Source organism: Callithrix jacchus, chromosome 9 (assembly GCF_049354715.1).
Source record: "Callithrix jacchus isolate 240 chromosome 9, calJac240_pri, whole genome shotgun sequence".
Classification (NCBI taxonomy): domain Eukaryota; kingdom Metazoa; phylum Chordata; class Mammalia; order Primates; family Cebidae; genus Callithrix; species Callithrix jacchus.
This window is the reverse complement of record NC_133510.1, coordinates 7,275,850-7,291,313: the sequence shown is the minus strand read 5'-3', so window position 1 is coordinate 7,291,313 and position 15,464 is coordinate 7,275,850. Positions and strand designations below refer to the sequence as shown.

At 37.1% G+C, this 15,464-nt stretch overlaps 1 protein-coding gene across 3 annotated transcripts in view; it reads left to right on the top strand.

The window, feature by feature from the left end:
• The window catches only part of DERA (deoxyribose-phosphate aldolase), a 125,619-nt gene extending 110,767 nt beyond the window's left edge, over positions 1–14,852 (top strand). For all 3 annotated transcript variants that reach the window (XM_002752197.6, XM_078338266.1, XM_035255260.3), the window contains 3 exons: positions 10,170–10,282; positions 13,804–13,953; positions 14,253–14,852. In XM_002752197.6, the coding sequence (XP_002752243.3) occupies positions 10,170–10,282; positions 13,804–13,953; positions 14,253–14,309 (320 nt within the window). In that variant the 3' untranslated portion in view covers positions 14,310–14,852. The remainder of the gene's footprint in view (positions 1–10,169; positions 10,283–13,803; positions 13,954–14,252) is intronic.
• The last annotated feature ends 612 nt before the right edge of the window (positions 14,853–15,464 follow it).

The following is a 15,464-nucleotide window of genomic DNA, read 5'->3' as shown; positions in this document are numbered from 1 at the left end:
CAAAAAAAAAAAAAAAAAAGTACATGGCACGGACATGGCACCTTCACACTGTCTCTCTTGCTCCTGCTCTTGCCATGTGACATGTGTGCTTTCTCTTTGCCTTCCACTATGATTGTAAGCTTCCCAAGCCCTCACCAGGATCCAGTCCTGATACCACACTTCTTGCAGAGCCTGGAGAACTGTGAGCCAATTAAGCTTCTTTTCTTTATAAATTACCCAGCCTCAGGTATTCCCTTATAGCAACGCATGAATGGACTAACACAGCATGTATTCAAAACACCTTAGAGATCATATATATTCTTATTTCCACCCACACCTAATCTCTAGACAGTAAGGGGTTGGTTTGGTATTTAGGCACTTCCAGTTTCAGCTTTAACATATAAAGAGCTTGGAAGTTGTCCTTCCTGTCCTTAGAGCAAGAAAAAGCTGAATAAACTGAAAATGAGTGACTTTTTTCAGACCCATCAAAGAACTGAGGTCACAAGGTAAACTGTCACCTGGAAATCCAGAGAGACAGATAAATCCTGAGTGTCACAGCTGAGATTTGCTTACCTAGAGCAGAAGCTACTAGAACCAGAACCTAGTAGGAACACTTAAATGGTTATTTTGACAAATTACTGGAGGCTGAGTGTTGCCCCCACACTTTTGGGTTTTACCTCCAGGAACCCCACCATGTTCTCACAGTGAAGAGCCAAAGAAGGTTACTTCTTGGCTCTGGCAGGAGAAGAGGAAGATAATCATTATTAAATATGTCCAGAGTATTTTCCATAGCCAAGCCTACTCTCTAGAACCAAACACTAAGAGTCTTTTCTCACTTGAGAGAGGGGCATTTCCTCTCTAGTCTTTCTGTCTTATCAAAGTGGGGGAGAAAAGCTAAGAAACATTTGTGTCAGTTACAGCCCAGGGACACACAGGACCGCTAAAAGATAGAGATTTAATAATAAGGTGATAGAATACTTCTCCTCCCTCATCTGTTACCACCACAGAACATGGTTTCAGTAAAGTAAGAGTGGATTACAGCTGACAGAGCTAAAATACATAGGCTTTCTGAAAAGGAATTTTAGGGAAGCCCAGAATAAAGAGGGGAGATAAAAACAAGCATACTATAGAAATTTGAAGTTTGTGGCAGCTACAGCAAACCTTAAACACAGCCCAACTCATTGCCAGATTAACATAGAACCTCACACCAAAGGCCCGTTTATTTCTGTTCACGTTACCCAATATATCATGCATGGCTTTCAACAAAAAAAAATACAGTGGATGCTAGAGGCAAGAAAAAACTCAGTTTTTATAGAGAAAACAAGTATCAGAACCAGATTCAGATATGGCATAGATATGGGAATTATCTGACAGATAACTTAAAATAACTATGACTAATTTGTTATTGGCATTAATTAAAAAACAGACAACATGAAAACAGATGTATAACAGAATCAGAGAGATGGGAACTCTAAGAATTGAAAAGAAATGCTAGAAATCAGAAACATTGGAACAAAATGAAGAATGCTTTTGATGGGCACACCAGTAAGCTGGAAACAGCTCAGGAAAAAAAAAATCAGTGACCTTAAAAATAGGTCAATAGAAACTTCTTAAACTAAAATGTAAAGAGAAAAAAACTGGGGAAAAAACCCCCCACAGAACAGAACATTCAAAAACTTTGGAGCAGTTTCAAAAGGCATAGCATATGCTGTATCACTAGAATAGTAATAGAAGAAGGAAGAAAATAGATGAGACAACATATTTGAAGTAATGGCCAGGAACTTTCCAAAACTGATGGCAGATACCAAACCACAGATCCAAGAAGCTCAGAGAACACCAAGCTGAAGCATACAGAAAAAGTATGCTTGTTTTTATATCCCCTCTATTCTGGGCTTCCCTAAAATTCCTTTTCAGAGAACCTACGTATTTTAGCTCTGTCAGCTGTAATCCACTCTTACTACACTGAAACCATGTTCTGTGGTGGTAACAGATGAGGGAGAAGTATTCTATCACCTTATTACTAAATCTCTATCTTTTAGTGGTCCTGTGTGTCCCTGGGCTGTAACTGAACAAGTATATAAAAACTGTGCACCTAGCCATATTATAATTAAATTGAAGAAAACCAAAGACAAATAGAAAATCTTGTAAAAAGCCAGAGAAAGAAAACAGTTTTCTTTTAGAAGAAAAAAATTGCTACAATGGACTTTTCATCAGAAACCATGTCAGCAAGAAGTGAGTGGAGTGAAATACTTAGAAGTGTTTAAAGAAAAAAAAAACAAAAACATGGAATTTTGTGTCCAATGAAGTTATCTTTCTAAATTGAAGGAGCTCAGACAAACAAAAACTGAAGTAGTTCATTGCCAGCAAAGCTTCCCTATAAGAAATGTTAAAACAAGTTTCTCAGGGAGAAAAAAATGATATAGATTAGAAACTTTAATCTGCATTTAAAAAGGAAGCACATTAGAAAAGGAATAAATAAAAAATAAATTTTGAACTGATTTAAAAGATAACAGTTTAAAGTAATAATATAACAATTTATTTGATTGTTATATTACCATACGGATAAGTTGAAATGAATGACAGCAGTGATATAAGAAACAGGAGAAAAGAGTTGGGAATATTTTGTTAAAAGGTACCTGCAGTACCAATGTGATATAGTGTTATTTGAAGGTAGACTTAGATTAGTTAAAAATGTATATTGAAAACTCTGGGGCAATCACTAGAATACATAGGAAAGATATACATCTTTGATTGATATGAGAAGATAAAATGGAATCAAATAAAATGCTCAATTAGGCCAGGAAAGGCAGAAAAGGAGGTATAAAAATTAACAAAAAAAATATGCAACAAAAGGAAAAGTTATAAATGTGGTAGATACTAATTCAACTACATCAGTAATTACTTTAAATGTTAGTAGTCTAATATGCCAATTAAAATATAGAGATTATTAAAAAATCAATATTCTACTATATGTTATCTGTAAGAAAGACACGTTCTTCTTCTTTTTTTCTTTTTTTGAGACAGAATCTTGCTCTGTCGCCCAGGCTGGAGTACAGTGGTACGATCTTGTCTCACTGCAACCTCTACCTCCTGGGTTCAAGTACTTCTCCTGCCACAGCCTCCTGAGTAGTTGGGACTACAGGCATGTGACACCATGCCCAGCTAATTTTTTGCATTTTTAGTAGAGACAGGGTTTTACCATGTCTCTCTACTAGGCAGGATGGTCTCCATCTCCTGTTCTCATGATCTGCCTGTCTCGGCCTCCCAAAGTGCTGGGATTGCAGGTGTGAGCCACCGTGCCCAGCCACAAAAAACACTTTAAATGTAAAGACTCAGAAGGTTAAAACTAAAGGAACAGGGAAGATGTACCATGCTAACACTAATCAAAGTAAAGTGGGAGTAGCTATGTTAATTTCACACAAACTAGACTTCAGAAAAAAGGAACGCTATCAGAGATAAAAAAGGGTATTATATAATGATGAGGGGGTCATTTCTCCAAGAAGATATAACAACCCTAAATATGTATGCACCTGCAACAAAGCATCAAAATATGAGGCAAAAATCTGATAGAACTGAAAAAAAGAAAAAGACCAACCTACTATTATATCTGGAAACTTCAAAACTCCTTTTTTAAGTAACTGATAGCCAAAGCAGGTATAATAACAGCAAGGATATAGTTGACCTGAACAGCACTATCATTCAATATGATAAAATTAACATTTATAGAAAACTTCATTCAACAGCAGCAGAATACATATTCAAGTTCACATGGAGCATTAATCAAGATAGAGCACATTCTGATCCATAAAACACACCTTAACAGATTTAAAAGATTAAAAATCACACAAAGTATGTTCTCAGAGCACAATGGAACTAAATTAGAAATCAGTAGCAGAAAGATAGCTAAAAGATCCCCAAATATTTGGAAATTAAATGCATACTCCTAAATAACATCAGGGTCAAATAAGTCTCAAGAAAAAATTTAAAATACTTTGAACCAAATGAAAATAAAAGTACAACACCAAAATTTGTAGAATGTTCCAAAAGCGGTGCTTAGAAAGAAATGTATGACATTAGATGCATCTATTAGAAAAGAATAAAGTCAATATGCAAGTTTTTATCTTAGGAAAGTAGAAAAACAAGAGCATTTTAAGTCTAAAGCAAACAGAAGAAATGGAAATTAGAACAAAATTGATGAAATTGAAAACAAAAACAACAGAAATTTAAAAATATATATATCTTAAAAGCTACTTTTTTCCCCTCACCATAAGGTTGGTAAACAGCTAGCTAGGCTAATCAAGAATAAAAGAGAAAAGACATAAATTACCCATATCAGAAATGAAAGAAGAGTCATCTCTCCTGTTTCCATGGATATTAAAAGGATAGTGAAGGAATATATGAACAGCTGTATTTTCACAAATTTGAAAACTTAGGTGAAAGGGATTAATTCTTCAAAAGACATAAGCAACCAGAACTCACAAGGAGAAATAGTCTGAATAGGTCTATATCTATTTAAGAAATTATTTAAATTACATTTAATTTCTCTTATAAAATATTTAATGTTACCGTTTTACATGTTGTAAATATATTTATGCATTTAAATAAATGAAATATTTTAATTATATAATAAAGTTATTTATTAACAAATTACTAAAAACTGTGTATAACCTTCCAAAGCACCAGCTCTACATGGCTTCACTGGTGAATTCTGCCAAACATTTAAGGAAGATATAATACCAGTCCACAGTCTCTTCCAGAAAATAGGAGAATGCTCATTCTGTGAGACCACCATTACTCCAAAACCAGATAAAGACACTGCAAGGAAGAAAACCCATAGATGATCATCTTTAGTGAACATAGATACAAAAATCCTTAACAAAATATTAGCCAAATGAGTCCGGCAATGTATAAAAATAATTTTATGCCACAACCAAGTGGGATTTACTCCAAGTATGCAAGTCTGGTTCTACATAATGTAATCCATATCAGTAAGCCAAAGTAGAAAATATGATTATATCAGTCGATACTGAAAAGGCATCTGACAAATTCTGGCACCCATTTATAAGAAAGGCTCAGCAAACTAGGAATAGAGGGAATTATCTTTCAGTTTCATAAAGAACATCTACAAACAAACCTCAGCCAGCATATGTAATATTGAGAAACTGCGTGCTAAGATCTTCCTAAGGACAATCAAGAATATTCTCTTACCACTGCTATTCAACATTGTACTGGAAAGCCTAGCTAGACAAGAAAAGGAAATAAAATGTGTACAAATCAGGAAGTTTGATAGGCTAATAGTGACTCCTGAAGATAGGTTCACCTCCTAATCCCTGGAACCTGTAAATGTTACCTTCTTTAGGAAAAGCAGCTATTGCAGGTGTGATTGATTTAAAGGTGTTGCAGCGAGGTGATCTTCCTGGATTATCCAGATGGGCTTTATATGCCATCTTGACAAGTGTATAAGAAAGACACAGAGGGCGATTAGACTTATGAACAAGAGGGAAGGCGATATGAAGACAAAAGCAGAAATTGCAGTGCTGCAGCTGAGAAAAGCTGAAAGCCATCAGAAGAGGCGGGAACAGATTATCCAGAGTCTCCACAGGGAGTATGTTGACACATTTATTTTGGACTTCAGGCCTGCAGAATGGTGAGAGAATACATTTCTGTTGTTTTGAGCCACAAAGTTGGTGATCACTTGTTAAAACAGCCATAAGAAATGGATATAAGAAGAAAGATATGAAACTGTCTTTGTTTATAAACAACATGATTGTAGAAAATCCCCCCGAATCAACAAACTCCTGAAACTGATAAATGAGTTTACCAAGGTTGCACAATACAAGGTTAATATACAAAATTTAGCTACTTTCCTGTCTACCAGCAATGTACAATTTGAATTTGACATTTAGACAACTACTGTTTGCAAAAGCACCCAGTTTCCATAGATTCCATCTATTTACATGTATTTGTATATAAATGGGTTAATATACACAGATATATTTCCCTGTGAGGTCAGCTGAGAGAGCTGAACATAAGACCACTAGGGCAGCAGTGAGCACACCTAGCACCGAGATAGTGATTTCTAACACTGTTCTCCAGTGAAAGGAACCAAGGTTCATTGAGGAAATGGCTTATACCAGGGTTGATGCAGAAAACACAGAAGATAAGCCCTGAGCATCTTGTAGTCTCAGAAAGCAAGTGCTTAAAAAACAGAAAAATCCACATGGTGCAAACAGATACAGGAAGCAACTGAAAGAGCTCCCAGTGGCCAAAGCTGGAACTGTATGAACAATAAAATAAATAAGGTAGTGTGGGATCATAAACCCAAGTGTAAAATAAATATCTTCAAGTCTATGCTGATAGTAAGTAAATTATTGTAAATTTTAAAATGGAGAAGACACAAACCTTCCCATATAAAAATTCCAAGCAATTTATGTAGCTAAGCCCCCCTCAAGGAGGTAGATTATAACTTCCCATTCCTTAAGTATGGGATAACCATAATGACTTTTTTTCCAAAGAGTACAGTATGAAAAATGGGGAAAAAAAGATTAGCTTTACAGTGGTGAAAGTGAGCCAACACTAAGTACATCAGCCAAGTGCTCAAGGTCAACATCAACAGTTGTAAATCATGGTGCTATTACGTGCCTTTGACATAATGTGCTGTTCATAGCAGTTTCCCTCTGTGGTTTTCCCAAATCCATAACCTTAGTCCAGTGATGAAAAAAACATTTAACAAATCCCAATTGAGGGACATTCCACAAAATACCTGACCAGTACTTTGAAAACTGTCAGGGTCAGCAAAATAAAATCAGAATCTAAGAAACTATCACAGCCAGGTGGAATCTATGGAGACGTGACAAATACAGTATGCTAGATGGGATTGGATATTGAGTCACACTAAGGAAATCTAAATAAAGTGTGGACTTCAGTTAATAATAGATCAGCATTGGTTCCTTAATTGTTGCAAGGTACATAATTATATAAGATAGTAATCATAGGAAAAACCGGGTGTGGGTATATGAAAACTCTATTATCTCTAAGTTTTCTTTATATTGAAATCTGTTCTAAAACTAAATGTTTATGTAAACATAAACAAACTATTTTGTTCTGAGCCACCAGCCCAGTTTTGTTACCAGGACTGGAATGAAACACAAAATTATTTTCCCTTCTTCATTAGTCAGTTAAAGGTGGAAAATATAGTAGTTTTTTTTTTTCTTGATAGCTGTGTCCATTCATCTAGAAATTATTTATTGAGCTTCTCCAGTGTATCCTGCCTTGAGGATATAGAAGAGTATAAGAAAGATACAGCACCTGCCGGTAGACGTCAAGAAAGGGACATAGATATGCAAACAAATAATGTTCAGGCCACTGTAGCTACTGCTGGGCTACTGTTGCTGCCATACTAGATCTTCTGCTTTACTCTCCCAAATATATTAGGAAGAGAGTCTCCACCTCACCCTTCTGAAGGAGCCTGGCTTTTTTGATGAACTTTAGATAGTGTGGTTTTTAAGAGATTGTGCCTTGTTTTTAGACCTCCAAAGGTAGCCTTGTTTTTTTTTTTTTTTTTTTGATATAGAGGTTTGCTCTGTCACCCAGGCTGGAGTGCAATGGCACGATCTTGGCTCACTGCAACCTCTGACTCCCAGGTTCAAGCAATTCTTCTGCCTTAGCCTCCCAAGTAGCTGAGACTACAGGCACCCGCCACCATGCCTGCCTTATTTTTTTTCGTTGTATTTTTGGTAGAGATGGGATTTCTACTAAAAATATGTGTGCCAGGCTGGTTTTGAACTCGTGACCTCCTGATCTGCCCACCACAGCCTTCCAAATTGCTGGGATTACAGGTTTGAGCCACCATGCCCAGCCGGTAGCCTTGGTCTTCTGTCTTAATCTTCTCTTCCAAGATGCTTAGAAGAATTTAGATGATACCCAAAGCCTTTAGTGAATCCAAAGATGTCACATATTAGAAAAACACATCTTGATATCATTGTGGATTCTTCTGGGATGTTTCCCTCACCTTCTTACATCTATGTGGAAGCTTTGATCTCTTCCTTTTGATTGTCTCATTTCTGATGTAGGCACCAGGCATCAGTTCTATAGTCTGTTCATCCATGCATTTTTAAATGAACTTAGTATATGCCTAGCTCAAGACCTTTCCATTTTGTTTTCCTGCTCATAATGCTGTATCCCCACATTTCCTTCATTCAGTCTGTATTTGGATTTCAGTAATCAGAGGTGCTCCTATGATAGCTCTTTAAATATAGCTGCCCCTCACCAACTCCATCACTATATCATTACATTGTATTATTTTTCTCCATAGAAGCTATCTCTACTTGACATTTATTTCTTTATTGTCTTTCTCTTGGAGAACACCTGCTCACAAAGGCAGGAACTTTCTGTTCATTGGCGGGTCTGTTCCCAGCATCTCTGGGGCGGAGTCTGGCGCATGGTAGTACTGAGTAAATACTTGTTGAACAAATGCAGGCATGATAGTCACGTCTGCAGCTTCTCCCAGTCACCCTACAAACCCAAAGAAATGAAGCCTTCCAGTGACCTGCTCTGATGCATCAGTGTTTATGGAATTTATACGGACTGCAGTCCTACTTAAGTCCTTGCCTCATTTCTATCTGTATAGTAACTGATGGTCTTCAAAGTGCTTTTGCATAGACTGTCCCTTTTGATGCCTCGAATACTGTATAGTGCAATGCTATGTGTAACACTATGAAGCAAGTAGGAATTTCTTAGACCTATTTTACAAATGAGGAATGTGAGGGAATGGAGTTTGAAAGGTAACCATCACAGCCAGAGCTAGAAACCAGATCTCCTGACTTCTGGCTCATCTGGTGATTACGTGGGGTTCACATTGCATCTCTACCAGTGTCTACATTGTATGGTTTTGAGGGCTAGGTCTTGAATTTTTTGTTTTTATATTTTCCACATGCCTCATACACAGAGTGCTTAATAAAGTATGTTTCTTTGGGCCTTTTGGCCACTTCAGCTTTTATCTTTGACTTCATTAGTGGACTTGAGGAGGATCTCAGAGACTGGTTTTAGGTATGGTGCCACAGACTCGGTAGGTTAGAGCCAGGCACACAAATCACCTAGGAACTGCGGTTATGTTAGTTTCTGATTTAGAGGGTCTGGGGTAGTGCCTGAGAGTATGTGTTTTTAACAAGCTCTGGGAGTGCCCATGCTGCTGGGCAAATTTTATAATGAAATTTACCTTTCGTTATAAAAGACCACATTCATCTTCCACACTGAGTATTTCAGGGCCATGGAAGATGTGAAAGATGCGTTCTTTGTTTGGCTAAACAATCTGACTGTGTGAACCTAGGCAAGTTTCTTGGAAACACCGACATATTGTTTAGGTTCGATTACTTTGGTTAAAATCCTAAGTTTCTGTTTACTGTGTGATCTCAGGTAAACTACTTAACTTTTCTGTGCCTCAATTTCCTCTTTAAAAATAGAGATCATATTATTCCTTATCTTATACAGATATTGACTGAATTAACACCTGTAAAGCACCTAGATGTATAATGCACAGCACTAAATGAATGTTAACTACTGTGATCCTTTCTTTGTTTCCTTGTGTTATTCTGTTAAACTCCATCAAGAGGTCTAAGATACATTTGAAGGAAGGAAGTTGTTTAAGATACTTGCAAGGTATGAAACAGCATGGTGTCTTTCATGGAAACACTAATCTGGTTGGAAGACAGTGCTTTCATTAAGGAACAATGCAATGGAAATCAGCTAATGGTGATTCTTCTTCAGTAACTGTATACTGTGTACTTTTCATTAAGCATGAGCAAATTAGGAGAAAACGAGTAGGCACTCCAGCTTTGCAGTAAAGTGTTATGTATGATATTAAGCATGGGGCATAGAATTGTTTTTATTCATCTCAGTTATGTATTAAATGAAGCAACTTGATTTTAATTGGCAGTGTGGAAATATGGAGGTAAGAATATCAGAGGTCAGTGAGAATATATTTGGTGCCTGATATACTGACGTAAGGGGGGAAAAGGATGGACATAATTATTTTAAAGGGAGATTTGGGTTCTACTTTTTCCATTAATTAGTGGAAAATAACGTTGAGTTTCTTTGGGAAAAAAATTTACACAATTCATTTCTCCCACTGACTCAAAAGTGTAAAAAATAAATCTTTAATTAACATGGAATTTTTCTTCTTTTTGTCTTAGGATCAGATTTTATTAAGACCTCTACTGGAAAAGAAACAGTAAATGCCACCTTCCCGGTAGCTATCGTGATGCTACGGGCCATTAGAGATTTCTTCTGGAAAACTGGAAACAAGGTATATTATTATTACCAGCAGATCTTTCTTCGGAGTAAAGATAATGTTATTTATAATACTAGTTACAGCCAGGATAACTGCGTTTGTGTGGAGAAGCTGTGAATGAATTCCCTTTATTAAGATAAATGTTTAATTTACCTTTCATTATAAAAGGCCGCATTCATGGAGAAAAATGTATGATTAACAGAAAGTGAGTGTGAGTGTGGGCGTATGTGTGATCAAGATGTAAACTCACTTTATGTCCTTTTGTTAACCAAAGACAGTTTTGTCACCGACAAGAGATTCCTAAATGGGTTCTTTCACGAACGAATTCTGCTGCAACACCGAGGCTTTCTCGCAAGGCGTTGGCCAGTGAAAACAGGTTAATGCAGAAATTAAACTTCCTTGAGGAATGGAAAGAATTGCAGAGTAACATTTATTGAATGATAAGCTGTGGTGGCGATATGAAAAGTATGCAGTATAATGGGAAATAATCTTTCCCTGTCATTATTGAAGGACACACATAAATTGGTTTTTCTGTTGGGAAACCCCCGGTCCAGAAAAACTTATTACTTTTAATAATATGAGGTGAAGAGAAAATTCTCGAGGAGATGAACTTATTAAACAAAATAATGAAATGCTGTGAAACAGCAGGGAAAAGGTAGCTAGACGTTATATAGCCCTTGAATTAAATATCAATTTTTGCGTTTTATGGCAGTTGGATGTGCTCTTTGGAAGACTGTTAGGCTGAGGAGGGTGTGTACTAGCTTTTGTCAGCTTTTTGAAAAATAACACATATTTTTTGAAACATACGAAGTTAAAGGGAAAAAAATGTGTATGAGGTGCTTTTTTAAAAATGAGTTTGGATTTTCCTTTTCATCTCAAGTTGCTTGTTTAGCTGCAGATTATCTCAAAGGATTTTTTTACATGATTGGAGAGAAAGGGGTGTGTGTGTGTGTGTGTGTGTGTGTGTGTGTGTGTAATAAGACTTTCCCTTCCTAAGAGGCGTCTTTTAAAACCAGTCTCTTGATTTATGCCAAAAAGAAACCCCAAAAAGACCTTTAGTCCTTTGTTCACCTGATGTGATGACTTTGTGTGTAACTGTAGCTTCAGTTTATTTTGGAATAGGTGACTTTTTTTTTGGAATATGCTAGTTTATGAGAGGAAATAAACTCCTTCCAGAATTTTCTCTCTTAGAAAAACTTCACATCTTAATTATGAATAGGATAAATATCTATTGTGACCTACATGAGAAAGGTGACCCAACTTGAATAACCTCTACTTGATAGCCTGTCTGCAGTGATCCAAATACCAAATAAGCTAAAAGATTTTTTGTTTAAGCTGTAAAGATGATAAATCTATGTTTGGTCCTCAGTTGAAGCTACCACCACTCATTAGATTGTGATTCTCATAGCCAAAGAACATCAAAACCAAATGTGAAGCTTTTTTATCCTTTATAGATGCCTGGGCCCCCATCCCTGGTAGTTTTGGGTCTGGTGTAGTCCTCAGGCATCTGTATGCATTAAGTTCCATTGTCAGGGTTCAGACTTGCCACTGGGGACCCAATCCTGTTTTGTTCTCAACAAACAGTTAACCATGTGCCATGTTAACCTGTGTTAAATGCTAGGAATGGAAAAATGACTACGTCCCTTCTCAGGAGAGCTCTTAGACAACAAGCAAAGAATGTCAGTGAAAATTTTAAGTGCTCCATGTTCCAGGCCAGAGTACAGAGGGAGGGACACTTTGCTGTCTTTCAGTCCTTTCTTTTTAATTGTGTGGATTCTTTCCCCAGCTAATAAATAAGTCCATCCTAGTTTATTAAGAAAAAGACAGGTACAAGTCAAATGGTATTCATTTAATCATATTTGATTTCAAACAAAGAGGTTGTGTATGTTTGCAAATCAGGTGCGGCCTTTTGAGTTGTTGACAAGCTGCTTGGGCAGTCCTTAGACTATTAAGTTTCTGTGTCGTGGGTTTAAGGGTATTTTAAAATGTGATAGGCCACCTTCCAGACCATGCTTATGTCACTCCTGAGAAGCAGAGGTTTAATATTTCATAACTGATTTCATTGCAGATTTATGTTTTCCATATTCTCTCTCTTAAAAAAAAAAGGATAAACTTATGTTAGAACCTCTCTGGAAACAGACTTGCTGACACAAACCGGACTATATAGAAAATCTATAAGAAGCGCTACCTAATTGACAAAAATGTTCCTATGATTAACATGTATGCTAATATCAGCTAATTGATTTTTTTTTGGCTGCTTCTCAACAAGTAACCTCATCCTGTTTAACCCCCTTGCTGCCTTACAGAGTCATAGCCTGGGCTCTAGAGTAATAGCAGATACGGTTGGAATCCCTGCATTGCTACTGCTTAGTTATGTGACCTTGTGTAATTGAGGCAGGGAAACAAGAGACTTTTACTGATATTTCATGTGAGAATTGATGAGGGTCTAAACTGAAACAAGCGAGTGCAGAGGAAAGTGTTCCTGGGGGGTAAGGAAGTTAAGGAGGCAGAATTGGCAGAACTTAAATATTGATTGGGTGTGGTGTGGCCAGGGAATGGTAGGGTTTGGGTTGAACTATAACCTTCCCTGCCTGGGCTGATAATAGACTATATTCATTTAATGCCTCCCTTCTCTAGCATTCTGTGAGCAGTAATCTGCCAGTGCAACCCATCACAGCCCTGCATGACAAAATGTGAGAGATTTGCTACTCAGGCTCTGGGGTGTTGTTTTGACCACTAACATCTATAGATTCCCTACTCTACTGCATAGTCAAGTTCCTGAGACACGTAAAACCAGATAAGCAGAGTTTTATTGTATATGGAGCATATCTTTCCTTTCCTAATGAATCCAGGGACATCATTTGCGAATATCAGATATTGGCTGGATTGGGCTGTGTTATGGTCAACCCTAAAAGACTACTGGAGTATGTGGACACCCCCACCCCATGTTCTTCTACTGTGCTTATGTAACTTGTCTGCCTGCAATTTAGGAAAAAAAAAAAATCCCTGCAGATGAATTGATTAAAACAACTGTCAACTTTCCTTGCTGGATTGCTGCCAGTTTGGTTAGGGTAATCTTGCAGCCTTGCTGATTCTGTCCTTTTATTTTAAATGCACGTGTCTTTTGAACCTCAGGAGAAGTGACTACACAGGCTCACTTGTAGAAATGCAGAATGAATGGGCCTTTGTGATCTGTTTTCCTATTTATTGACACCTTCCTTGCTTATTCCAGGTTCACAGCTATAGTCTAGATGGTTGAGGTTTATGACTCTCCAATAAGTGAAATGTCAATGAGGGTTAGTAACCCTCATTAGTGTCTCTTCGAAAGCAGTGACATTCTCCAAAAATCTTGGGAAAGTTGTTTTGTAGTGCGAATGGGCATGAGTCACTGATCTAAGCCCTTTTGCTGGGTGAAGTGAAAAGGTTTTTTTCAACAACAGAGGGAGAGAGAATCAAGACTCTGATAAACATAGTATCATTTTTAAAAGAAATCCAGTAACAATAAAGATCGGTCTATTCTCTGCCTTCCCATTTAGATAGGCTTTAAGCCAGCAGGAGGCATCCGCAGTGCAAAGGATTCCCTTGCTTGGCTCTCTCTTGTAAAGGAGGAGCTTGGAGATGAGTGGCTGAAGCCAGAACTCTTTCGAATAGGTGCCAGTACTCTGCTGTCAGACATTGAGAGGCAGGTGAGTAATAATCTCTATCTTTGGAATAAATTGACAAGTGTTTTTGAGAAAGGAATTGAAAGGTCAAATTGAGAACTACAGATCAAAACTCATTTGATTGACCTCATCCTACCCGATCCTCTACTTTTTCTTCCAAGCAAATCTCCATCGGAGGTGAGTTGGGTGAAGCACAAACTAATGAGGCTTTATAATGAAATGTTTGTTAAAACTATTCATTATTACTTGATAGTATAATTATTAACGGATGTGTATAATTATAGAATGATTGTTAATTAACTAAACTCTGCTTTTCCTCACAGATTTACCATCATGTGACTGGAAGATATGCAGCTTATCATGATCTTCCAATGTCTTAAATGAGTCGCCAGTTCCAGAAAAGTTTTTTATGACAATGTTTAAAAATTATTTTCCTACATAATTGCTAAAGTTATTAATTAACAAGTAGAACAATAGGTAACGGGCATTTCTCTCCGGAAAATTTCCATTGAACTTAAAGAATGGAGCTAAAACCCAAACTTATCCCCATTCGCAGGTACTCATTTCAGGCACATCTGAAATGATCTGAGTTACTTGAAGATCTGCGCTATTCACTTTGTGAGGGGCTTCTCCTAAAAACTCTAAGTACGATGTTAATGGCAGCTTTGACAACATCAAATTCTAAGGGGGAATAAAGCAGCATTAAAGTGCCCAAATAGTGTGCCCTAAGAAAAGAACGTGCAGCATCCCGCAAATGCTGCTGTAACGACTTCAGGAGTCACTGATGCAGCACGGATTTCCTGCCCTGAAAACTCATCTTTCATTTTCTGTGGATATGCTCTTTTATTAATTGTTTTGCTAATGCAGTTTCTGGTACTGTTATATACAACTATGAATATCATTAAAATTTTTTAAATAATAAAGTTCGTATAGTTTATTATTATTTTTTAAATTGTTACAATACATAATGAAAAAGTAATCCCTTAAACATAAAAAGAGGTTTTATCAGTGAGTTCCTGAATCTCTCTAGTTGATTCCTTGGGTATATATCTGTAAAGCACCTCAGTATATTATTAATGAATGCAACTTACGTATGTATTCTGAAACTCTTCAGATGTTCTGGTGTACGGATTGGAGGAAAGCAGTAGATATTAACAGCACTTGCCATGTAATAAGCTTAACATATATCAATTTATTTAACTCTGATTTAATCTTTGTAATAGTAAGGTAAATACTGTAAGGGTTTTAATCCTTACAGCAGTAAGTACTGATGTAAGCATCCTTTTATTCAGACAGCAGACTGAGGAACAAAGAAATTTAAGCAACATGCCAAAGGTTGCTCAATATTCGCAGAGTTAAGAATGAAGCCCAAGCAGACAGGTTGGCTCTGAAGTGCATGCCATGATCTGCAGGTATCCCGGACCCTCGGTACACATAGTCACGTGTGCATAAAAACAGCTCCCCATAAGCTCGGGCACAGTAATCTGCCTTGTGGTCAGCCAGTTTTTTTGCTCCCTGTCTGCCCCAGCCTCACT